General features: G+C 46.4%; 1 protein-coding gene across 4 annotated transcripts in view; it reads right to left on the bottom strand.

Annotated features, from left to right (window-relative positions):
* LOC135257275 (connector enhancer of kinase suppressor of ras 3-like) overlaps positions 1 to 26066 on the bottom strand; it is a 49491-nt gene that overhangs the window by 15707 nt on the left and 7718 nt on the right. For all 4 annotated transcript variants that reach the window (XM_064339849.1, XM_064339845.1, XM_064339846.1 and 1 more), the window contains 9 exons: positions 17785 to 17948; positions 9794 to 9996; positions 8494 to 8581; positions 4612 to 4653; positions 3600 to 3719; positions 3066 to 3125; positions 2082 to 2150; positions 1679 to 1819; positions 360 to 484 (listed from right to left, as the gene is read on the bottom strand). In XM_064339849.1, the coding sequence (XP_064195919.1) occupies positions 360 to 484; positions 1679 to 1819; positions 2082 to 2150; positions 3066 to 3125; positions 3600 to 3719; positions 4612 to 4653; positions 8494 to 8581; positions 9794 to 9996; positions 17785 to 17948 (1012 nt within the window). The remainder of the gene's footprint in view (positions 1 to 359; positions 485 to 1678; positions 1820 to 2081; positions 2151 to 3065; positions 3126 to 3599; positions 3720 to 4611; positions 4654 to 8493; positions 8582 to 9793; positions 9997 to 17784; positions 17949 to 26066) is intronic.

Genomic DNA, 26066 nt, shown 5'->3' on the forward strand with positions numbered 1-26066 from the left:
AATAGGGCATGATGCTAAACCTCATAGCAGAGCAAACATTTACTTCTAAACATAGTTTGGTGGGGCACCGAAATGATTTGCAGGCACTTATTTCCACAGGAATGGGCAACTCTTCAGAAGAGCGCAATTGCAAATTGGCCATTCAGCATAAGCTTTCAGCCCAAGCGACTAACAGAAGGCAATTGAACATTGTATTTCATTTTACGACCCATTTAACATGGCTAAAAAAGCACAGCTAGAGCCATGTTCACAGCTCTGGTCACAATGTACAATGTGTTTGTGAGCTTAGGGGAAATATTAAGAAACCAAGCACTAATCAGAGCTCCTAGGAAGGTGAGCAGGTGGTCATGTGACCTCACCTGGGCATGTAGGGCATGGCGGGGGGAGGCGGGATGTACAGGTCCAGGATGGCAGGCTTCTCCTTCTTGGAGCAAGAGTCCGTCGAGCTTTCCGAAGACTGGGCTTTGGGCAGACAGGGGGTGCTCTGGAACGCAAAACGTCACGCGCGCGCTCTTACCAAGGCTCGGGAAACACTGACTGTAAACGTGGCTCTGCTCATTTAAAAACTCGTTTCAGAAGGCACAGCGCTGACACAGGACTGCCGTTAGCGACAGGTTAACATTTCCTATTTATGGGCCATCCCCCCCCCCCCACATCCCCCCACATCCCCCCCATCCCCCACCCATCCAGGGCCCAACAGCTCGAGGCTACGATAGGTACAGTTAAGATCTTGTTTGAAGTATCGAGGCCCTCTTATCGTAAAAAATAAAGACCGGGCTCTTTGATTCCTGTCTAAAACAAACAGGCGGCAGAATGGGGCCTTTGTCAGGCCTTTGGGCCTTTGTGTCTGGGGAACCTGCGCTGGGCGGGGCGCATCGGTCCACGTGTTCGCGAAACGGGAAGCCGTCAGCTGACGGCTGACATCACAGGTTCCTTTTGTACTTAATGGGACCCTGGCCGTTTCGGTAGCGCTGAGTTCCTGTTAGATCATCTGATGGCCTAACATTTACCATTGCATGGGAATACTGCAGATTCAGATTAGGATTGGATTGCCGCTATTGCGTAAACAGGCGGAATGGACAAAACAGGCCCTTTGGAATCTGCTTGAAAAGCAGCGGCTTTTTAGCTCCACCTCTGGAGGAGCGGGTGGGTCGCGGTCTTTGTCGTGCAGTGGGTGGTTCAGAATTACGCCAGGTTGAGATTTAAGAATAGAATGGATCCACTGAAGTAAGTCTGGCCTATTAAGACTCTTATTCAGCACTTAAAAGCCATCAGTCTAATGTCACTGGAAATATCTATACAATGTTTTAAAAAACACATCCTGATCCCATTTCTATGAAAAAAGGGCAGTGCTTTTTTCCCATTCATGGATACCTTTGTCTGTATCCAATAGCAACCTGTGCCCATTGTATGACATCACAATGTTTCTGTTTGTTTTTAAGGTTATTTTATCAAAGAGCACGGTTGCTGTATTGTTCCAACTCCTACACCTCTCTCCCCACCCTCCGGTGCTGCCTGGGTGGGCCGCACGCTTGCCTCGGCCTGCTGCACCCATGACATCACAGCCTCCGCTTGCAAACAAACACCACAGCCTAACCGACGTGGAACACACAGCCGCCGAATTGGTGACTGTGACTAAAACAGAGGCGGAAAGGGGGGGGCGGGGGGGAGCCTGTACCTGGGGGGGCTTCCAGCGCATGTTTTTCAGGGGGGCGGGGGCAAAGCTGGAGGTGCCGGTGGGCCTCTTCTTCAGGATCAGCACCACGCCCAAAGGGTCTTCCCTCAGCTTCGCCACCAGGTTCTTCAGCTGCCAGCCCACCTGCACTCGATACGGGGACCACAGTCAGCCTCTCTCTTTCCACCAATCACAACTTGTTTCATTCGACATTCGGGGCACATTACATTAACTTATCACAGTCTCTCTCCACCGATCAGGTCACATTACATTCTCTCTCTCAACCAATCATGGCACGTTAAATGCCCACCCTTTGCCATGTTAAGTCTGATTCTGCCACTCGTTGAAGTACTGGCGTGGGGGAGTAGCAGAGAGTGATGGACAGGGGAAAGGTGGGTTTGCTCACCACTGTCTGCTTGTTGACCTGAATGACCTCGTCCCCGGCGTGGATCTTGTGAGTCCTGTCTGCTGGAGACTGAAAAACGAGAGAGATGATGAGCACATGATTTTTATTATTTATTACCTGCTCAGAGGACTGGCTTTTTGCACCACACAGCATGTACCTGCTCTTTATTTCACACCTCACAGATTCTACAGATCGTACACACGGCTGAGTTATGATGTCTACTGAAGTAAAATAAGTACCTTGCTGTTTTTTTTTTTTTTTTTTTAATCAAGATTTTCTCAACGGTGAGGTCTTGCAGAGTTCACAAGTTATCATCATGGTGGAATTTCCATATCAAGAAATGTAATGTCTACGTGAGAACGCCACCGTTTTGTTCAGTTCTGAAACACCCACGGCAGTGTGAATTTGTTAAAACCCATTCAAAGAGGTCCTACATAGGTTTCATTTAGAGGGGACGAGTGGGTGGAATCCAAGAGAGGACCTCATAAAAACTCAGATGTGCCCTCCTCAGAAACAGCAGCCAAAAGAATGAAAAAAAACCCCCACTTGTGAACACTTGCAAACAAACAGGCTCTCTCTTGTGTTCTCTCAGAGAGAGGATTTAACAGAACCAGAATGACAAACAGGCTGACTAATGTATTCAGGTACACACAGACGCAGGACGGAAACGTCATAACAGTAATTATTTGTTTCTGTTTCAGATGTCGCCTTTATTTCGCTAGGTTTTGGGTCCACCCCGTGTCAAACGTGCACACGTCACGCAAGGAACCCACAAACATCTGCCGGCGTCCGAGACTTCCGTTTACCGTCGCTCGTAACGGCGATGAAAATAAACACTGTGACGGAACACGGTTGTAAAACGTTAAAGACTAGGAAGCAGGAAGACCATTCCGCCGTTCCACCCGTCCCCATTTTTCAGACAGCCCGACCCAGACAGGAGACAGGAGAGCCCAGTACGAGCATAAAGGCGGGAATCAAACTCACATGTTCTGTAGTGCCGGTGATGATGTGTAGCCCGTCGTAAGTGGATTTTATATACATGCCCTGGAAAATGAGAGGGAACGTAAATTCTTTGCGGTCACAGGGTCTGTATGGAGGCTCTGGTCTATGCATGTTCGGGATGTACAATGCGTATCCCATGAATGCCATGAATTACTACGGTAATGCTACGTTTTCATTGCTGTTCATAACACGTGTCGCAGGTTACAAAAAAGAAACTCAGGGAAAGTGGTGGGTTGGACGTCGACATACATGAGCCTTGAATTTATTTGACTCCACCATCACTTGGCCTGAGTTTAAGCTTGTAACACTGACTTTTCACTGTCGTTTTGATCTCCTGTTTAATTTATCTATTACGTGATAATAACAAATTAGACTCCGATAAGTAAACAGCAGTAATATTCTTCAATATTTGCTTTGTTTTCAATCAGTCACTCAGTTTACTTAGGCGATGGATTGGTAGAATAAATCCATGTATTTATTTAGCTTGGCTCAGTCATCGGGGAAAGCCAATCTCACCAGTCCTTCTCCGGCTTTGACGTCCTGGATCTTCACCTCCTCCAGGCAGGCCGGGTGGCTCATCATGGGGTCAGAGGTGGTCCTCACAGTCTGGTCACAGATGCTGCTCAAAACCTTCGACTAAAATAAACAGGAAGAACAAACTGAGAACAAACACTTAGCAGCTCATTTCTGAAACAAAGTAAACATGCTCCCAATATCTCATTGCATTGGACACTTGTGAATAATTGTGGCTGCAATGTAGATATTCAGTTTAAAGCTTTTAAAAACGCTTTTAAAGTGTTCTTTGTCCTGCTCAGTTTTATGCTGTTCTAGCGTTGGCCCCTTGAGTACGGTATTTCTGTTGTGTTGTAACTATGTCAGCACCTCTGGTGAAACGACAGTGGCAGCGAGAAGGGATCCTTCAGCGCTCAACGGAAAGAACTCAGCTAATCTACGAATGCATCAGACGGAGAGGGGGGTGGGTGGGGGTTAGGGGAACCGGTTAAATTTAGACTAGGCAAATTCGCGTCTGAACCGCCGACTCGTTCTCGTTTCGCATTCTCGGGGTCGGGGGACTGTCACCGGCCTGTCAGCGTCAACGAGAGCCAGCCGTGGCCTCCGAGGCTCGACCGCGGCGCGGAAGGTCAAAGGTCAGAGGGTGACGGCAATGGTTAAACCAACCTGACCGCGTTCAGCGTTATCGCCCAGAGCGCGGAATGCCAACAAAGCATCTTTGGAAATTGGTGTCGGGGAGAAAAAGACAGAACGAGAGAGAGAGAGAGAGAGAGACACGGGAAGTTCTTTTTCAGGGCCTAAGACTGGTTAGTGTCACAGGCAGGAAGCAGCTGAACCCAGGCTGGGCTATTAAAACAGAGAAAGTGTCAGAAGCCCGTTGCCACGCAATCGATTTCCCAAGGATGACTTATTTCCCCGGGTTTCTGGCACGAAAGAGATCCTTCTCTTTGATGCGATCATCGAAAGCAGTTCAGTTCAAACTCATCACAGCAGCACAATGAGACAGGATGCTTACCACTTCCAGGATCTTTTCTTCCATTTCGTACACAGTACAATCCTGCAGTTAAGGAGAGAACATATTTTAGAGGCTACGTCCTGAGTCATGCATAGTTAAAGGCTTAAAATATACCGTGAAATGCATACAAATACCACGGAATTAAAAAAAATGAAATTCCAGTGCTTGATAAAAGTATGTGAAACCAAACATCCTGAAATGGGGCAGTGGGAACTGGAAACGTCCCTCAAATAAACAGTCTGATAATATTCGGGGTTTTTAAATTACACGTCTATGGATATACGGTGACAAGCTAATGACAGAGCGTGGTGTGGGGTGACCGATAACCACTAAAGACAGTACAGAGGAGTGCATGTCTTCCCCCCACCCCCACCTCCTTAACCAGGACATTCCAGAGGAAAAAGTGGTACGTACCACTGTGCCTATCAGTTCTACGGGAGTTTGCCCGAGAGCTTTTTTAAAATGGAGGCTCTTAGCTTGAGGTTGCATAGTTATGCTGGGCTGTGGTCCATCACTGAGAACAGAGGGGCTTGGTGAGCTGAAAGGAGGAACCCTTATTAAACTGCCATCTGTTGCATTAATAGAGATGGACACTGCCATCTCTGTCTCTCCCCCCCCCCCCCAAACCCCCACTTTCCGATTCAAAAAAGTATTACTGGAAAGGCAATCATAGGATATTGTATTTCCTTGCCACTGTTGTCTTAGGCTTGTTCCTGTGGGGGTTTAGGCCAGGATTGCATGTGAAGACAATTGTTTGTGAAAGGCGCTATATAAACACATTTTGATTTTATATAAGCAAATGCATATGAAAATCAATACCAAAAGCGAATGTCAGCAGTACTAATAATAATGACAATCGCAATAATAATAATGATTCTAACAGTAAGCCTTGGTATTAAAATGGCAATGATAATGGCAAGAATAGCTCATTTCTCTTTGGGTCTTGTGATACCCTGGTTTCCTCATTGCCGTTGCTGTGGCCGTTTCCACATACCAGGCAGACATGGTGGCACAGTGTCGATGCCACAGTGATAATTGTTTTTCATCAGTCTTTTAGCTGAATCTCAGGAGGAAGTTTAAATTTAGGAAATGCAGAGACTTCCCCTTTTCAGCAGCCATAACTTTTAATGTCAGCTTTTCTAGAGGCCAGGCCAGACTGTGGTAACTCTCCTTCACTCCTGTCACTCCCTCGGTCTATATCTGTCCGTCTCACCCACATTCACACTCCCAGCTCCCTGCCACAGCACCGCCACAAAAATGTTAGGACAGGGGTGGGACCTCCATTCCTTACAAATGCACTGGCAGCCCAAATTATGAATTTACTATTAAAATTCACCAAGGATTCCTTTAGTAAAGTGCACCGTTCGACCCCGTCATTTCAGTGCCCAAAAGCCTTGTGTATCAAGCAGAATGTAGCTAAAGTCATAAACATGCGCGTGCAAGTACTTGCAATACCCAAGTGGAACTCTTTATCAAAAACATTCCTCTGGAATACCAGAGCATAGTTTTAATGGGCGTGGGGTTTAATTTACACACAAATTAATAACAGGAACTGAAACTTCCCCAACCTTTCCCCTCCACCTCCCCTCTGAGGTCCCCCAGTGTTGTGATGGATTAATTTAAATTAAAAACACGAGGAGTGGGTAAAACCAACCGAGTCGTGTAGAACTCACACCACCATATCTTGTGTCGTATCTCAGCAAAAGGCAAGATTTGTCTGTGGTTGTGAATCCTCCGGTTTGGACAACGTTGGGGGAGACTGACCTGCCGTGTTCATATTTCCTAGCCTTGCACATTCCATCGGCACAAGAGGGAGGATCGGGTCAGCGAACAGATAAACTTAACATGCCGTACCATTGTCCGGGCCAAACCGAGAAGATTTGTGGGATTATCTTTGAAAGCCGTTGTGGTGACCGGAGACAGCTGCGTACGTACACAGCGCCACCGAGAACCTCCGCATAAATCTATTTTAAACGGACACCTAGCTACATTCGGTTTTCACGAGCGGCGCACAGTGCGCGAGGAGGTCTGTTCTTCGTTTCACGCTAGCGTGCGTTTTTTATTAAACATCGGTTTATAATTTTCACTTCACGGGGTACGGTGTCTGGACACATAGCGTAAAATAATGACAAAAACATGAATGGAAAATGTTTTAATACTCGGGACAGCTAAATACTTGCACCTCCGCTCAAATTTCAACTAAGACCATTATTCAGTCAAAAGGTATTTAAGTGCGGTTTAAGCACAAGCTTCCTCTCGCGTCATCCTGTAACACAACGCATTAGTCTGATATATTATTAAATTAAATTCATATTAATGGCTTAAGAGCATTTCACTTAAGCAGTTTGTGCGTATAAGACTACAGAAAAACATTAAAGTCAATGCATCATTTTGTAGGCAAGAACCTTTGACATTACGCTACAGGAGTAGAAGGAAACAAACAAACTGCTGTTCCAGAATAGGGCTGACAACACTGGTCCCTGTGCGCCAGTCGATGTCGTTATCGGTAAAATTGATGCAAAATGGCCTCTGATGTGGAACAGGACTGGACACATGCAAGGATTTACACACTAGCAAAGACGCCACAGAGTGAATCAATATGAATCACACACTTTCTCCACATCTGAAGTGTGTGTAGCCATGTGGAACAGACTGTCTCATGCTTAGATCTCTTCACCAGAAAAAAAAAATGTATCATGTGATGAGTTTTCTCATAATAACCGCTTCTTGATGTCTTCCACTTCTAGCCACTTCACACTGTTAATTATACCTGGGTTCGGTGCTCTTATCCCTGAACCCGTAAACAGTCTTAAATGCGTCCAATTTGTGGTCGGACAAGCCCAGATTAACTTGCCTTAATTGCTCAGAAACGTTTCTGCTGCCAAGAAACTTATTGCTAATAAAGAACACCTGCACTGTAAGACTGCATACTTGCATTTGTTATTAATGCTCAAGTCATTAATATTTAACAATATCCAGTTTAACAATATCATTTTATTCACCAGCATTTAGCCTCACCCACACCTCCTTCATAGGCAAAGAGTAGCTCAATGTAGTAAAATCCTATGTTGCTGTCATACGATTGAATATCAGTTGGCACACTGCTTTTGTATCCTTGAGCAACGCACTTCACATTGCTGTGGCAAATAATACATTGGATAAACTGGTTTTACAGAATATGTAAAATTAAGAATCGCATTGTAAGTTGCCCTGGATAAGCGTTACTGCAGGTTTGCCAAGAAGTCTCAAGTCTGCGTAAATCATGTAATCTTTTCTTAAGCCTACTGTTTGACGTGTGTAGCTTACGAGACACGGTTCACGCACGTTATGGCATATTTTCGGAACATGACAACTTTATAAACGCAATACACTGTAGGACTACCGCGTGTTCAGATTGCTGAAATAGTCATAGCGATGGATTAACAAGTCACCTGACGACATTTAGTTAAAATTTTACTAACACGACAGACACACATTCTTTACATCAGCGTAGGCTATTTCTCTACAGGACGCACGTGAAATCCAGTCTCCCCCCCATTTTACAAAAAAAAAACTGGAAGCAGTTTTTCAGGAAACAATGTAGTGGAATGTTGGCAGGGCTTTTGTTTTTTAAGACGATCCGCGGTTTTACGGAACGGTAAACTGAGGTTCGCACACCGCGGCGGCCCTTCTCGTTAGCGCTGCTGAACGGCGCGGCCTGCATTCTGTTTCTAGTTCAGGTTTGTGAATCAGCTACGCTGCGGAAAACGCTAACGCTCTGGGCGAGTCTGCCCAGACTGGAGTGGAAAAAGTATTAAGAACTATTAAAGAGGGGGGGCAGGGTAGGCATGTAGGCTATTTGGAGATTAGCTCGGAGGCTGAGGAAAACGCAGCAATACTGACCTGCTGAACTGTGGTTGTCAGTTCCAGACACAGCTGAATGATTTTGTTCTTGGTAGCGGTGAAGTCGCTAATACCAGTCAGGGGAGTTCTGCATTGACATAGAGAACAGAGACGAGGCCATTGGTCGCATTACATAATGGACAGCTAACACCACACAACAGACATATCAAGGATCGGTTCAGGAGACATACAACAGCAAGACAGACCTGGCTATGGATTGAATAAGGAGACAGCCTGAGACATGGCTTCAGACATCTCAAGGGCGACTGAGAGTGTTGAAAACTCAGACTTTGCCTTCGGTACCGCTCTCAAAGGATTAGAAACACATCTTTTACAATGGACAAATAAGATAAGGCTAATCTGGGCAACAACCAAAGAGCACATTTCGAGATCATCCTGTGCACCTTATTGCACACCGTTCTTTTTCTCCAACGACATCCGCTTTCTTTCAGGACTATTGTTCTACTATTTGTAAATAGAGAGACTAAAAGACAGATTAAAAAATATTAATTATAATTATAACTATTATAAATACTAATTGCACAATCACTGAACTCAGTATGAGCACAGAGTGTCTCTCATAATGCGTGTTGCATAAAGTTAAATAATTTAAATTATAAGGAAACTTTATGCAACACGCATTGAGAGACACTTTAACCATACAGTATATGGTGTGATATAGTGCTGCCTATATTTCCTCACTCGAAATGCTGTGCAAGTTTTACTAGACACTGAAACTTCTGGAATTTTAGGAAACAAACCAGACAGTTTCCGGTTTCACAGAAAAAGGGACTTTGGGGAGGAAAAATTCAGGAAAGGAATAGGTTTGAAACCACAGATGCACGAATGCCCCTGATGGACATTCTTACTGTGCCTGTCTCCTGACGTCTGGTAGATGTAACATCATATTTCAGAACCACAAATGGTAATCCACTCCCCGCCCCCTACCCCCAAACACTTACACGCCAGGGGCTCAACACTAATATTTCAGGAAAATGAGTGCAATATATGAAAGGGCCTCTGCACTTTGTTCAGCGGGCTCAACTTTACAGAGTCCCAAGCAAAAGAATCAACAGCTACGCATAAACTGTACATTGCTTTGATATGTGACCCAATACAAAAAAAGTTAGAAAACACCCTGCAATACCATTTAAATAATAATCTGAACAAACAAAAACTTGTATAAATAAATTGACTGATTAGTGCCAGGTGTACTAGAATAAGTGTCAATGCTGAATATGGAGCACTGAACTTAGATACATAATTTGTAATGGATTTAGGAGCATCAGGTGTGCCGTACCTGTCCAACCAGGCCAGCAGGCTCTTGGCTGCTCCAATCAGCTCCACCACAGAGGTGAGGAACTCATTGGGTGGCTTGCCCGAGGCCACTCCCTCGTAGGAGGGGTTCTTCCTGCGTTCCCACGCGCAGTTGTGGAGGTTCTTGGAAGACGACCGCATCCGTGCGACCAGGTTCTTCAAGTTGTCCGTCTCCACTCCGTAGTTCTGGGGGAATAAGCACAGACAGTGCCTTTTTAAATAAATATCAATGTGAAAATAAAGTGAATACGCTCAGGGCGTCAAAACGCTCCTTAACACATACATACACAAATGTATTTTCATATCTATACCTCAGTCATCCAACTTTCAGTCACTGACTGCACATTGATAACGCTTCACCATTATCAAAACTTTTTTCGAGGGTCTGACGCTTATCAGCGTCATTCCTCTAGAATCTCCACAAAGTATTTGAAAACAAACATCAGCGTTTAATTGTAATCTGCAGCGACACGCCAGATTATAAACATCTAGGTCAGTCTCACGGCCTCTGCGGTATAAAATCTCCCAGCATTCCAGGGGTCTGGGCCCGTGACCACTGCTGGGCCAGCACTGACACATTCCTCAGACTCCAGCGTACTCTGCTCTGCTCTCGCAACTTATAATTTATACATACGCACCAATAATGTCCACTTTCACATGCATGTTTATAATATTGTAAAATTACATGTAACATAAGACCCGACTGTAACATGGTGCAATTTGATATGAAAATAAATATAGCCATGTATCTTTGGATCTCATATTTTAACATACATTAACTTGTAAATGAAGGACTCAAGAGCATATCGTAAAGGATAATCTAAACCACTCAACCACATTCCCAACTTAACACATCGAGTTGCCGGCTGATGCTAGCATGTGCTAAATATACATTTCTGTTTCTGTGTACCGAGCGTTTCACCTCCTGAGGCACTGTCTGTCTGAGGGAGATTCCTCCAGAGAAGGGGCTAATGAGAGAGGTTAAAAGGTCCCCTAACTTCTTCCTTAGCAGCTTCAGGACTGGTACTCCCACTCCGGACACGGCGTGCACCCTGAGATAAAATCTCCAAAACATTGGTTCTGGAAAATGGGCAGTAGAGTGGTTAGGGAACTAGACTTGTAACTCAGAGGCTGCAAGTTTAAATCCCAGGTGGATCGCCAGAGCTGTACCCTCGAGCAAGTTATGTCACCAGAATAGAAAATAGTACTCTGAATTAGTAAATATCCAGCTGTATGAATTAATTGCATGTTCAAAAAAATGTACACTGTGCAAGTCTCTCTGGACAGGAGCATCTGCTAAATGCCAAACAGCCAGTCAGTGAGATGGCGTCTGAAGTTTGCCCTATGCCTGACTTGTCCTCCCTTATCGAGAACTCTCGGCCAGTTTGAACACGTGGCCGAACGTCTGGAGTCCAGCGGCGTCTTTGCGTTTATGAGCTTGCCCCGTCGGCCGCGGCGGACGCCTGCGATGGGATCTGAGGCATCGCTATCAAGGGAAAGTATACATCTGTCCAGACCTGGGCCCCGACCAGGCTGAGCACAGATGATCTGGCAAATCTCAGGACTGCTGAGCTTTCAGACGCGCTACAGACGGCACATGGGCCTTTCTTGGCCGGCGCGTCGGAAGAAGACAGGAAATACGGCAGTCAAGACGTGAATCCGAGCAAGCGCCGTTCCTTCTTTGATGTGAAGACTAAAACAAAAAACGGAAGACGTCACCGAGGCAGTCCGGAGGGAGCTGGTGTTCGGACACCGGCGATATGACACGAGCCACAAACCACTCCTGCGAAGAATCGGAGGCAGTGTAGGAAACGGTCCCGAGCGAGTCCCCTCGCACTCGGTTTCCCATGAATCATCAGTCCGACGGACACCAGGGGTGAGAGGGAGCGAGAGAGACGCAGCTAACGACTCCAAATGGCAGCCATTTGGAGACGTTTAGGATCAAACACCCGTCCTTCCTTAATCACTGACAGGGTAATCGGGCCCAGGCGCACGCCGTCGGGTGCACACGTGTTTGTCCCCTCTCTCCGGTCCGCTGTACCCGCCGTTTTTTAAAGCACCGCAGGCCCGAAGGCGCAGAGTTAAGCCCCGAAAAAGACGAGCGGACGGAAGGAGAGAGAGAGAAGGGGGAGGGGGAGAGCGACAGACAAAGGAGTGCACGCGAGGCTGTGGAATGCCCGCGCTGATGGATGGGGGGTGTCAGGTCCGTTTCCTGAGCGCCGTTCCGTTTTCTAAGGAAAGGGGGCACGGGCAGGGCTTCCTCTCGGCGGGACACAGGAAGTGGAGCGCGCATCACCTGCTCGGCGGAAACAACCGGAATTAAACCACGATGGGCCGAGGGGAGAGCGGTGGGGGACAGGGGGGGACTGGGAATGGGAGGGCCCATCTGTTTCCTGCTCATCAGTAGATACGTCTCCGGCAAATTCGACTCGGAGAGCTCCGGCAGCGCGAAGCGTGTCTCGTGACCCGCCGTTTCCACCCTGTTCTTTTTGACACCGTGAAGCCGGCTCCGTAATCACCCGGGGAAAAGTTACAGGCCGATTTCCCTTACTTTGGACAGAGCATCTTTTAAAAACGCTGAGGCGGGAGGTTTCGGTTTACAGGCCGCATGAGAGCAGCCGTGCAGCGGATCGCAGTTCACAGCCCTTTAGAAAATGACAGATTTTAAACAGCGGGTTTGTTTATGGCTTTGACACTGCGCATTTACGTGAAAACACAGGGCCCCCCTCCATAGAGCCGGCCCAGAATCAAGAGCAGTGCCACGGCTCTCCACGAGCACTGGGGCCCTCAGTGCAATTAGACCATAGGAGCCTCCGGGTGTGACAGCTGTTTCTCTCATCACCTGAAACATGAGCTGCTAGCTGTAGCTAACATACCGAGCACATCCCTCGCACACACGCATGTGCCGAAGCACGCAAGCACATGCTCATACACTGGCGAGCGTGCACGCACATAGGCAGATGAAAAAATGTAACGGGCTAAAGAAACGAACGCACATGCGCACGCGATCACAAAGGTGTCGATATTCAGTGCTATCGATATTTCCACAGCAGCCTCCCTCAACAGGATTACAGCACGACTGTCATTTATCACTCCAGTTCCTTTCGAGAAACCCCCATCAAGACTTTATATCAGTGGTAACCAACCCGGTTCCTGTTTGCGCCATCCATAATGAAGCACACTTTAACAGCTAGAGATCTTGTTGAGCTGCTAATTAATAAAGTCAGGTGTGTCAAATTAGGGTTGAAATAAAAGCCTACAGGACAGTGAATCTCCAGTGTTGGTTACCACTGCTTTACACCACCAAAAACATAAACGTACAGATGACGGAACTGAAGAGCACTTCAGAGGAGTACTGTATGTTCTCATCCTCCAGAACAGTCTATCTAGTGGGGAGCGCGAGATTGGGCCATCTTGCAACTGTCAACCATTGCCATGGAGGTGAAGCAAGCAAATCTTATCCCACCCCTCCTCTTGTCTCACCAAGCACGACATTTACGTCACAAGAGCACGTCACTGAGACTGAAGACGGGGAACGAACCAGCAGCAGAGGGGTCTGTGTTTGTCTGTCGTGAGCCAGGTCCTGCCGACCTTTCGCAGGAACAAAGCCAGCCTCTGCGTGACTCTCTTGCGCGGTTCAAGGCCGGCCCTGAAGCTCGGGGGAAGGAGCCTCGGAACGGCAGGAGCCACCGTTTGCCCGTGACCGTTGGCGCACGCTCGCTAGCGCATTAAGGGCGCCGGGCGCCAGGCTCCCTTCGTGAGCGCCGGATGCCCTCTGACAGGAGTTTACACAAGGAGCGCGTCGGCGAAACGCATCGCTCCGCTTCCACTGGCGCCGTGCCCGGTCACAGCACCGGCGCTGCCCGCAGGCCCGAAAAAGGAAATGCCAGCGCCACCGTGCAAACCTTTCAAACGGAGGGCGCCCTATCAGCCGATTCGCTCCCTGAAAAGTCCGTCGTCAAATCGGAGTTTATCAGTGGAGGAGGTGTCGGGCCCACACCTGCCCAGACGAGTGCAGGGACAGACGCCCATTTTTCGGATCGATGATAATAGAGCCTGTTCTCAGCGCTATGGTCTGTTTGATAACACGCCTCTCTTAAAAGAGCAAAGACACTCCCTGTGTGTCCAAGGATCAAAAGTCACTTGAATTTTAGAAGTTAGTGAGAGCCGTACTAATGCACGACAACAGCTGTACTTACACAAGAGCCGTGCCAGCCATCTTGTTTTTCTCTTGCTGTCAGGGAAGATTAACGCGCCTACACTTCCTGTTCTTTGTTACACATAAGGTAGCGCTTGTTAACATTACGCACAACTAACCACTTCAGTTGTCAGTCCCATTTGTAACCATACAGTGTGTGAACCTGACCATTTTAAAAAAGAAAATGGGTTTTACATGATTTAACCCTCAGTGAACCCACGTCTCCACACTCCAAACAAAATTGGGGCTGTTACACAGGTTGCACAGAGCGCTGTATAGTACAGGCCTCCTATTCCTGCATGTCGGGCTATCAGAACAAAGCATAGAAGCCAGGGGCAAAGCTAGCCTATCACACATATGAGTGCCAAGGCATGATGAGAAATAGAGAAACACTTAGAACAATGCAAAGGAGTCCATTTTAAAGACACAATCCATTGCCAATACACACAATACACAATACATGACTGTAGGGGCGACATAACTCAGGAGGTAAGACCGATTGTCTGGCAGTCGGAGGGTTGCCGGTTCAAACCCCGCCCTGGGCATGTCGAAGTGTCCTTGAGCAAGACACCTAACCCCTAACCCCTAACTGCTCTGGCGAATGAGAGGCATCAATTGTAAAGCGCTTTGGATAAAAGCGCTATATAAATGCAGTCCATTTACCATTGCAACATCAGCTCTATTTTTTAAATATATATAATCAGTTTTTTAATGCAAACGATAGATAATGTTACTTGTGAACATTTGTTAAACCCAGCTTCTCATGAATTAGGCCTAAGTTAGTGCCTATGCTTGGGTACTCAGGGAGCCCCCTGTGGCTGCTCATATGGGAGGGCTGCACCCACAGCACTCCCACTAATTCTGCTTCTGCTAGAAGCAGTGCATTGGGCTAGCTCAGTGGTAACTAATCCTGTTTCAGGAGATCTACCATCCTGTAGGTGCTCATTTCAACCCTGATTTGACACACCTGACCATGACTAAATACCAGCTTAGCAAAATCTCTAGCCGTTCAATGAGGTGTGCTTTGTTAGGGTTGGAGTGAAAACCTACAGGATGGTAGATCTCCAGGAACAGGTTCGGTAACCACTGGGCTCATACACTCATACAATGGATGTTTCCCTCTTGGTACATATGGTAGACATAAAAAACAGAAGCAAGGGAAGGTCATGCTCGAGGTCCAGCGGCTCATAATGGGACGGAAATAAGGTCAATTAACACAGTGAATGTAATAACTGTGTCGTTTGTCTTGAGATCGCAGCGCACACGTTTGAATACAAGCTGAAATACGCCCGGGAATCCGTAACCCTACAATGCTGGACACTGTATGCATGACCACAGCGTGAGGACTGGAGCTCAGTGCGTTTCTTCCCTCTCCTCCTTTCATGTTTACGACGGGCCTGCGGGCCATAAATTCTGTCCGAGCCGCACTTGTAATTGACCGAAAGGGCCTCTCGCACCGAGAGAGAGACCCCCCCCTCCCCCGGCCCTGCCCCCCAACCCCCCCCCCCTCCCCCTTTGCTCCCCAGAGTGCTGCTGGGTCAAAAGAGGGATGCGGGTGTGAACATAGAGAAGGCGACAGCTGATCAGATTTTTCCTCTGTGTGTGTGCGCGAGTGTGTGTGAGAGAGAGAGGGAGGGAGAGAAAAAAAAAGAGGGATCCCTACATCCCTCCCCACTGAATTCATTCTCATGCTGAGAGGCTCACACCATAAATATGAGGCCTTAGACATGTGCTGGGCTCTGTAGTGTTCATCCCCTAGTAATGTTACATGTTACAGTCTCACAACCTCAGCCTCTATGCAGACTGCAGCTGCAATCAAGCTTTCTTTATTTTTATTTTATTTAACTTCTGCTCATCCAGGGGGAAAAAAAAAAAACTTTGAGACAAGGCCTTGTGTTTACTTAGAGATTTCCATTTTTTTTCAGAGATTTACACACAGGCTCTTTCCTTATTATTAATCCAGTCTCAATGAATAAATAATGATCAAAAAAAGAAGCTGCACTGGAATTGCCTTCTTATGATAAAGACTGGAAAAAACCAGGTGGACAACATTGAAAATAAGGTCTCCACATTTAGTCCTTGCCTAGCAAGTAAGTCTCCCCCAACTCGGCTGAGTGTATGATTTTTATCTCAGACACCATCCTGCCTTTCAGTATTGGGAGTTTCCTGTGCCCCAGTCCAGTGAGTGACGCGTGACTGATCTTTATTCTGATTAAGAGGTTGGTTAGGATTCCGTGCAAGCGAGAGCAGAAACAATACACCCCCACCACCCACCCACCCACCCATGAGTGCAGGGAAGGAAACCAGGGACCCTATACTCCTGTGCCTCCACAATGCATGATTGGGAGTCTGAGTACGTGCTTCCTAAATCACTTTCTTTGTCAGGCTTTTTGACAAACACAGAGCGTAACCTAACAAACGTCCTCAAATGGCCCTTCCTTAGGGCTCCGTGTTTTTGGTGACTGGGTTTGGTAGCCTATAATAATCTGCTAAATGCGAGAAAAGCTTCCCTCAATGCACATGTAACAAGGTAATTAACACTGATTAAGCAGTACTTAAATAAATGTAAGACTATGACACGAGTGTGGTAGAATGACTGCAATCCAACAAATTATCCTGCAAACTGAATGGATTAGGTCAGAGAACTGCATAATGGCTACCCTGCTCTTCTTGAGCTATTTTCCTTCTGGGACAGCAATGTTATAGGTAAAGCTGTGTAAACATTGTCTAGCTGTGAACTGGCATTTGCTTTTTATGACAGTACTAATTGCTGGTTTGTATGGCTAATGTTTCATAATTATTGAGTTAATTATCACCAGTTGTCAAAACATATTTTATTTTACTGGTAAAAATGACCACATTACCACATTATTGTGATCACTGTGTGTCAAGAAGCCAAATGACCAAGTACACCACTCCATGATACAATGATGCAATTTTTTACAATCATAATTAACTGCTGGATTTATGTTCAGACTGTATCTGAGGGTCTGAATTATAGCTTAAAAAACCTGGACACCAAGATTACAGGGCCCCACTGAAACACAATGCTTGTGGGCAGCAACATTATTTCCCTCCAGCGCTAGAAATGTCAGAGCCTATATTTAAAGGTCAATGTGCAAAGTGAATGTTATCAAACAGGCTTGTATCCCACCAATCATTTCACTTCCTGACACCATTGTAAGTGCCTCGAAGCAGAACGTATGGACAAATGTAAGGCAAGGACATTCAAGTGAATATGAAGCAAAGGCTCACATTCTGAGTGGACAGTGCCCAATATGTATAGCATGTTCATGTGGATTTAGGCCTTTTCAGTTCTCCAAGTTAAATATAAATTTGTAGTGGTTATCGTCAGAATTAGACATAAGCCCACTCAACTTTGGGGAATGTGTGTGTGTTTACTACAGCCAAACATCAGTTATCAGTATAAACAAATGGAAGTACCATTAATGGAAAGACGTAATCTTAATAGATCTTGACAGAATCTGAAACTAATGGGAAGCACATATATCCTCCCACTAGTTTCGAGGTTCTCTCTGTACCTAAAGCTGCTATTTTCAAAAATGTAAATACGTATAAATTTGAGATCACAAATTTTCCACAGGGATAAGATTCGTTTCTACGTAATTGTCTAGTCATTGTAACGGAGGGAAAGACCCAAAGTACTGACTGAATACGAGGGTAGTGTTCTAACTGGGTATTGGGTTAAGGAGGAAAGACAGACGCAGTGTTTTGTTTGGATATGAAGCTCTGGGATGCCTTTAAATCACACTGACCAGAGCGCACAGCAGGTCCACGGCTTCCAGCACCAGCTCCTGGTGGCCTATCCTGGTGACGCCCAGCTCCTCCAGGTCAGGGTGCGAGATCTTCAGCAGCTGCTCGCCGTTTATCTTCTCCTGCTCAAAGCTGTGGACGTACTGCTGAAGATTGTCATCCAGCCCTGTGGGGGAGAGAGAGGGAGAGAGAAAGAGAGGAAAAGACAGAGAGAGAGAGACGGTCATACAAAGAGCCCCTTTCATGGACACGGCGTGACCTGGCCTACATCATGACCGTGTCAGACCACCGGATCAAACAGCCAGTGTGTCAACACAGGAAAAACTCGCATCGCCAGACTGACGCTCACCACTGTTTAGGCCTTGCAGGCCAGTGCCGCAGCCACGCGCGGTGAACCCCCTGACCAGAGCAGCCACATGACCGGTTTCTCCAATATCAACCCAACGCTCCTGCACCACGAGGCCAAGAGGTCCATCCTGCATTGTCTCCTCAAAAAACCTCTTGGAAGAAACTTCTCTCTCATGGAGGAGCACCCTCCGGCACACTTGTTTGTGTAAACAGTGAGGACTTAACAAATGCAACAGCTGAGGAGTGGAGGGGGACGGGGGAGGGGGGGAGGGGGGTCATAAACATCACGGCGGTTGAACCCCCACCCACCTCTGTTTGTTTGGAAAGCTAACTGACAGATGGCTGCCGCCGGGCGTGCCCTGGAGAAAGAGGCAGCCGATCCAGCGGCAGACGCCGACAGCGCCGCCCGTATTTAGGGCAACTGCCGACTTCGTCAGACTCGATCTTCAAAAAAAATAAATAAATAAAGTCTTCAGGAAAAACAAGAGCCAAGAGCAAGCCATCGCTGAGGAGGCGCGACTGAAAAAACGAAGTCCTTTGTAGAGCCCCGTCTCAACTTTACAGCCCAATTAGCACAGAGCTCTCGTGTAATTGGAAGAGCTTTAAAGGAGTCGCTGTCAGGACATCTGGTTTAGTCCCGTTGATAATCCACATGCTGAGTAATATGGTGCCTCTGCTATTCTGATTAATGTGTGCTGTGAATTCATCAAAAAGGGACCTTACAAAATGAAAGGCGGCCAACCGCTTTACAGTCATCTAGAACTATACAGAAAGCCGGAGAATATGGACAAAAGCATAAACCGCACGGAACCTGCTTGTATTCATGGTGGTGAATAGTCCACAGCTGTGCAAGGAAACAATGAGGAACACTTCAGTCTACCCTCCCCCAAAACAGACAGATGTGGTTGCTTCCAATCATCACCAGCTCTATAGTGGAGGAAACCACTCTGGACTCCGGGAGGTACAATACTTGATGTGGGGGGTTTACATTCTTTTGGAAGGCAAAGCATGGAACAAGAGACATGTACCAAGAGAACACCCGGAGACACTTAATTGTTCTCCTGCTAAGTACGGTTTACAGTCTGTAACAACCTTGGAAATGCTCAAATAATTCCCTCCATAAACGCTCCCTCAGAACCTACCAATAGTGACCATCAGGAAGTATTAGTGCAACTCTAATTGCCAATTGGAGTTATCATCGTACTTGTGTGAGAACTGGGGCCTGTCTGAGGTGTCCTGTTACTCACCATACAAGCTGTAAAAGTGCTTAAGTGACAAACACGATTGAACTGTACCGCATTAGGTTTCAGATACTTGAGAGGGTTAACCTGTTGGCACTCGGGGACAAAAGAAGTGGAAATCACCTGATATTGTGTGAAAAACCATAATTTTCACCCAACAGCACAAAACCACACACACTCATGTGCAAGTACATGTTGCTAGACACAAGCAGGCTAGCCTACACAAAGATTCACAAGAGCACATGCACAATACCTATCAAAGTATTATCACAACCACAAACAACTATAATGCCTCTCTAGTCCTCATACAGATTTATTCACGCATTTATGCACACGTGCATGTACACACATGCACACACACACACACTTTCTTTTTTTCAGCTGAAGGACATTAACTCAAAACAGTTTCTATAACGTTTGTAAGGAAAACACAAGTTGTTTGTCTAATGTTTTGATGATAAATTCACTTTGCCGTTTGCTCTGGTTAGTGACGGAAGAGGCTCATGTATATTTTTCTCCAAAGAATTCCGGGGACCGCTTTCCACAGTTTGCCTTCACTCAGGCTTTGAGTGAGTCTGCAAAATCACTTCAAGAGCAAACCAAAGCATGACAGAGACACTTCAGCACACTAAATTCAGCCCTACGCAAACAGAGCTACGCTAATGGGCCTGCTACAGAGGCACTCAAAAACACACATCAGCCGAAGAGCTTCTTTTTTTTTTTTTTTTTAAAAGGACATCACATTTTTTGGAACTCAGATCCTCTGGTTGTTTAGCATGTACAAATCTGGGCTGCTGGGGCAGTATGATTGGAGGGCATTTCAGATTACAGGCCTGCTGCCACCGCTCTTTCTTGACAATTTCCCTTAATTGCCGTGTCGCTCGGCGACACGAGACCGACATTAGCATCTCCGACGGGGCCTAATGGGTGCCAAAGTCCGTCCGAACCTGGCAGCATCAGAAACAAACTGCTTCCCGCCACTGACAGGACACAATAACTCCTTCCATCTGCGCCCGGAAAACAAAGCTTGCGTGTCGTCTGTCGCAGATGTCCGTCACAGCCTCCCCTCCCCTCCTCTCCTCTCCTCTCCTCTCCTCTCCTTCCCCTTCCGCCCAGAACCAAAAGCCCCACCAGCGGAAATCCAGAGGTCATGCTGAGCCCCGATCTGGGGTCTTGGACTCTAATTGGGAAAGGATTAATGATCCGGACTTCAAATGACTCCCTCCCCACCCTCCTTTGGCCCACGTCCTATGGAGCTAGGCTAATGGGAGCCCCGTGGGGAGGGGAACACGGGCCTTCCGGTCACAATCAATTACACACAGAGGCCCCGGGGGCCCGGCTCAACCTGTCCCTCCGCATAGCGGCACTCCCACACAGCATCGCTAAAACCTTATTAAACATTTACAGCCAGCCACCAGCGACTCGAGCACCGCAAGGGTATCATCTTTCCTTTAGAAGATAACAGCAGAACGAGACACAACAAAAGACGAGACAAAATCCGCCAGTGTACAGTCCTGGGAGGAGCGAACACTGAAGGTCTACACGGCCATCCTGCCAACACCACGAACGCATCCTGACAGCAGCTTCAATATGAGGACGCCCATCAGACAGGTGAAAGCCAGACAAAATGAAGCCAGAAATCTGAAAATAAATATTCTTAAAATTCAACATTATAAAGAAATCTCAAAATTGCTATAAAATACAAAAGAAACACCAAACCATTACACTGAAACAGTGAGTTTTCCTGATTCTTCTCACTGAGATTATTTAGTATTTTCGGATTACAGTAATTCCTTTTTATTGCAGGATGAACACTTTCCAACTTTTACTGGATCTGAAACCGTAATAGCTGAACAATGTCTGAGTCTGTTCAAGGCACGACTGCCACAACACAATGACCCCAACAGATTCTGCAAGAAAGATCCTTCTTGCAAGCATGGTTTTCACATTTTACATGTGGTTTTAAGGTCATGCTTGGCATAGCCTATATGCTGTAATTTAAGGAGCGAAATTCCATTTCAAAGTGTCCTTGTTTTAAAGAGTGATTTTTCTCAGGCTTATGGGAAGGACATTATCCTCGACATTGGAGTCCAACCTCAGAGCCCCTGTACTCATTTGACCACCCACTCTCTGGAGGCACCTTTCAAAGGGCCACAACTGGCCGCCTTGTCCAACAGGTTCAGTACACAACAAAAGCCCCGTCCGGAACTGATGGGAATGTTTCAGATGGACAGCAGCACAAGTCCCCACCAGCTCTGCTTCAGACTCAATGACAATCCATCCAGACAAGACAACAGGCTACTGAACAGGAAGCACTTACGAATTAGGCTGCCAAGCATGTAAATACCCAGCAGCATAAATCACGACTCCTGTCTCACTTCAGACGACTCCTTCACAGAATCGAAGCAGAAAAACAGCCTATTGCCATCTCATTTTTCATGTGAATTGTAGTCTGGGAAAAGATTATGGAACGACAAAGAATCCACAATGCACAATCTGACTTTGCGTTTAAAAAAAGAAGAAAAGAAACAAGACTACAGCATACCAGGACAGTATTTTGAATTCAGCAATAGACACATCATGGTTTCACAGCGGAATTGTGCGAGTCAAAACACGAGCCGGGGAAGCAATGTTCAAAGATCCTTTACTAAACAGATATGTAAAACACGCTTATTAAACCATTCAACGTGACCTCCAGCTTCCCTGCACCATTCCCAAGTGAAAAAAACGTGAAGTAATTGCAGAATTAGATGGACCATGCCTTGCCTTGACTCCCCTAAGTGATCCTTGATCTAATCAATGGTGAATTGTACACCATTTGTGGTAATGCGCAACAGCTTTCCGGTGACCTGCACATCTGTTCCAGCCGGGTGAGACCCGACACCGCACTTCCCACATGAAAGTGATGCTAGAACTGACCTCTAAAAACCGGCACAGTCTGTGCACACCCCCCCTCCCGATCCCCCTCGAAGACCCGGAGTTGCGAATAGGCCTAGTGTAGAACCAAGAGAAGTCCACCTTCTCAGGGTTTAATTACAGTTGAGAGAATACTTTTAGTCTTTCTTTTACAGAAAGGCCCCCTCCTCTTTCCCCATGGGTGCTCTTACTCTGAGCTCGACACTGGCCCTCCCTCTCCACAGAAAGGACAGTGGGAACACTGCGGAGCACAATAGCAGGGAACTGTAACTCTCCATGGCTTTTAAAACCCACCAACCTGTGGGGAACAGTGGAATGCTCATTGTTCTCGGAGTTCTATTGAGGGAATTCCAAGATTCCACAATGGCTCTGTGTCTGCCATTGACAGCGGGAAAAAAAACCGAATTCACTGAATGCGCACTTTTGTCTCTTTTTTTCAATGTGCAAATTCAGACGGTGAAAACAAAGGAAGTCGCATTATTTCATGCGTGAAAAGGACTGTTCCCCAACAGCTGAAGAGCCCATTTTAGCCATAACTCATCCATTCAGCACGGATGAAAATACACTGCTGTGATAAAAGCACATCCCGTATTACTTCAAATAATCACTGCCCTCGAATAAATGCCACCCATGCACACAGCTAGCACGGAAAATGAGAGCTTTGAAATAAATGTTGGTCCACATTTCTAAGCAGGGTCAATGACATAGGGCTTGCTTGCCGTGACCTCCCTTATCCAGTTGACCGGTCTGTCCCTTGACTAATACCAGCTGAGTAAAGCAAGGATGGGCTTTAGATTGTGCGAGATAATCAAATAGATAGTTAAAGGAAATGGAGAGAGAAAGAGGGAGGCCGGAGGAAAGGAGATGCTGTTACAACCCTAATGTCTTCACAGACCACAAAGCAGAGTTGGAGGCAGAATAGAAACCACCCAGACAGGTTCATTTTAACCTCACCTAATTTGCATGTCTGCCACACACAGGTTTCAGAAGAGAAGCAGTTCCCGGTCATCGAATTTGACTGTTGCTATAGGCCCCTGGCTGTGAGCAAAACTACACAAAAATTCACCCAATTTAAAGATGAGTTCAGGAGTTAAAAAGCAAAGAAAAGTGTTGGTATTTGAGACTGGGAACAATACTTCTCAGAACTTCACAGAAACCCAGTTTACACTTTGATTCTCAACAGCAACCAAGCACAGCCAACAAACATTCACTGTACACAGAAACAAACAAATCCAACGGACAAGTATTTTTGCTCTGGTAAATGCTAGGTTCCAACTGGCCGCAGTCACTCAGAGAAAGAACTGTGGATTGGCTTGCTTCTCCGAAGGATGGGATATTCTGAAGAGGCTAAATGTCACCAGTCACTGCACGTTTTTTCTTCACATTAAATAAGCAGAATGTGGCAGACGAGTGCTGTGATGTCGGAGGAGCCCGTCGAGAAGTCCTCAAAGCCTTGTGCTACAGACGGCTTGCGGAAGTCAACATTCGCACGCGCTGCAGCTGAAGCTGAGAATGAAAGATGGCAGGTGAATGGCACCCAGATTCCGTCAATGGCGTCAGTAAAAACTGCTGCTCTGGCCCTCACCAGTGGGAAAAAGAGATTGAACCTTGAGACCTCCCAGCCTATGTGCTCCATATTTCTCTCTGTGTCTGCTGCTATTTGTTTTCTGCCAAAAGCATTTAATCTGGGTCAGCAAGGGGGGGAAATGTAGTCTTTCTCTGTAAGAGAAAGCAAAAAGGAATTCTTCAGCATGATGAACAATGAACCTGACATCTCTCTAACAAATTTCCAAATAATCAGCTCCCCAACTACCCTTCCCTGTCCGAAGTGCAATTGTTTATGTGTTGTGTGTGTGTTTTGCACGCCAAACCCAACATTAATAGTGTCCTTCTCTCTTTTGTGTTGGAACTGGGAGAACACAAAGCCTCTGGCTGCAGTTCTATCGCCATGAGTGAGGGGGACAGGACAGGCTAAACGCGTGGTGTTCCTGAAGCCATGGCAACCTTGCTGATTGATGCAGGTTTGAGATAGAATGGGCAGAGAACAGAGATCCTTCAGCAAAGTGATTTACTGCAGGCTTCAATCCAGGTCAAAAGGCAGTACAAAGGGTCAAAGAGATTCAGCAAAACTTCATTTCCTGTCCATGAAGTCCTCTTCAATTCCAGAAAAATCAAAACAAGTAATGAAACAAGTCCCCCCCCCCGCTGCCACCCCCATTTCCACTGTGTAAAACTGTGTGCTTTGATAAAAATAGAAAATAATGTGACCACTTTGTGTTCCAGCACTAGTAGAAATCACTGAGTTTGGTTCAGACAGAAAGCTGAACACACCCCTGTCTACTATCTATAGTGGGGTCCATCGAAACCATGCCCACCGAGGCAAATCCCTGAATGAAAAACAAGCGTGGAAATAAACAACCCGTTTTTCCTCCCACGCACAGGAAACTGGTGACGGGAATGTTGACGGGAAAATGTCAGTCCGCATCACGTCTCCCATTGTGTCAGAATGCCAGGGGCGCCATGACACATTGTGTCATAGCCTCCCCGAGGCCTGTGGGTGTCACGGCGATGACGTGCTCCGAGGCAACCTCCGGTTCGAGTGACGAGCACCGACTGACGGTGTCGCAGGGGTGCTCTGCGTGGCCCCCGCTCGACGGACCGCTCACACAGCAGCAGCATCTACCTGTAGGCCTGGGAGCAGTCATTCTATAGCCCAAACAGACACTGCCACTACCCAGGGTGGGATTCCTTTGTGTTCCCTTGCATACACACAGGAATTAAGCAAAACGCTCCATTTGTCCCCATAGATAATTAAAGGAGTAATCATGGCCATTAACAGGGGTTACAAGCAGTCCTACAGATAGTTTTGAATTTCAAGCAATATTTACATTAATATTAATATTCACTAACTAATGACACACAGACATCACAGCAGTGGAATTAGAACATTAAGAAATGTACAGCACTTAGTTTCAATTTTTTTTCCTAGCCACTGAACTTAAAGGAATATGATGTGCTTGTTCTTTTTCATTTTCTATAGTTGATTTTTTCATTCAAACAGGTCAGAGATGACTATTTGTGAGGTAAATCATGTGAGAATTACACCATGCTGCTGCATTTCAGTCTCTCCCCCCTCCCCCCCACCCCCACCCCCAAGTCCCAGTGTTACACAACAGTCCCGATGTTAGGGAGTCACACGGTAAACCCCCTGTCCCCTTTCACCACACCCCGTGCGCAGAGGTTGCTAACAGGTTTGTTCACAAATTGCACAGACAACACATGGGAGACGATGAGTCAGAGTGACACATCTCCACAAACTAACAACATTTTGGGAGTGTCCTTCCCGTCTCAAAAGCCAATGAACTGCATAATTTACTGATTTTCCACGCTGACGTAACACCGCACCCTAAACCATTTCCGGTTCTAAAAAAAAAACAGGAGTGAAATTCCACCGCAGTGATGTTCTTTCTGGTAGGAGATAGACCAGGTTAATTGAATTAGAAATCACCCATGGGTGGCCAAGTTCTTTTCTTTCTCCTTCACCTGAAACAGCAACCCTAAAGGCTACCAGTAAGGCTGCAGTAGCAGTCTATTCAGATTTACCTGTAAAGCTCTATGAAATTTATTGCCATTCTCCTTAAGTAGGAGTAAATACATTGTTAGCAAGTGTTACTTTTATCCATTTCTCACATTTGCACATTTCAGAAACTACAGAACTCAAACACTGAGAGAGGGGAAAAATGACATTTTCTTCATCCACTCAAGTGTAATAGCTAACA

This window comes from Anguilla rostrata, chromosome 6 (assembly GCF_018555375.3).
Source record: "Anguilla rostrata isolate EN2019 chromosome 6, ASM1855537v3, whole genome shotgun sequence".
Taxonomy (NCBI): Eukaryota; Metazoa; Chordata; class Actinopteri; order Anguilliformes; family Anguillidae; genus Anguilla; species Anguilla rostrata.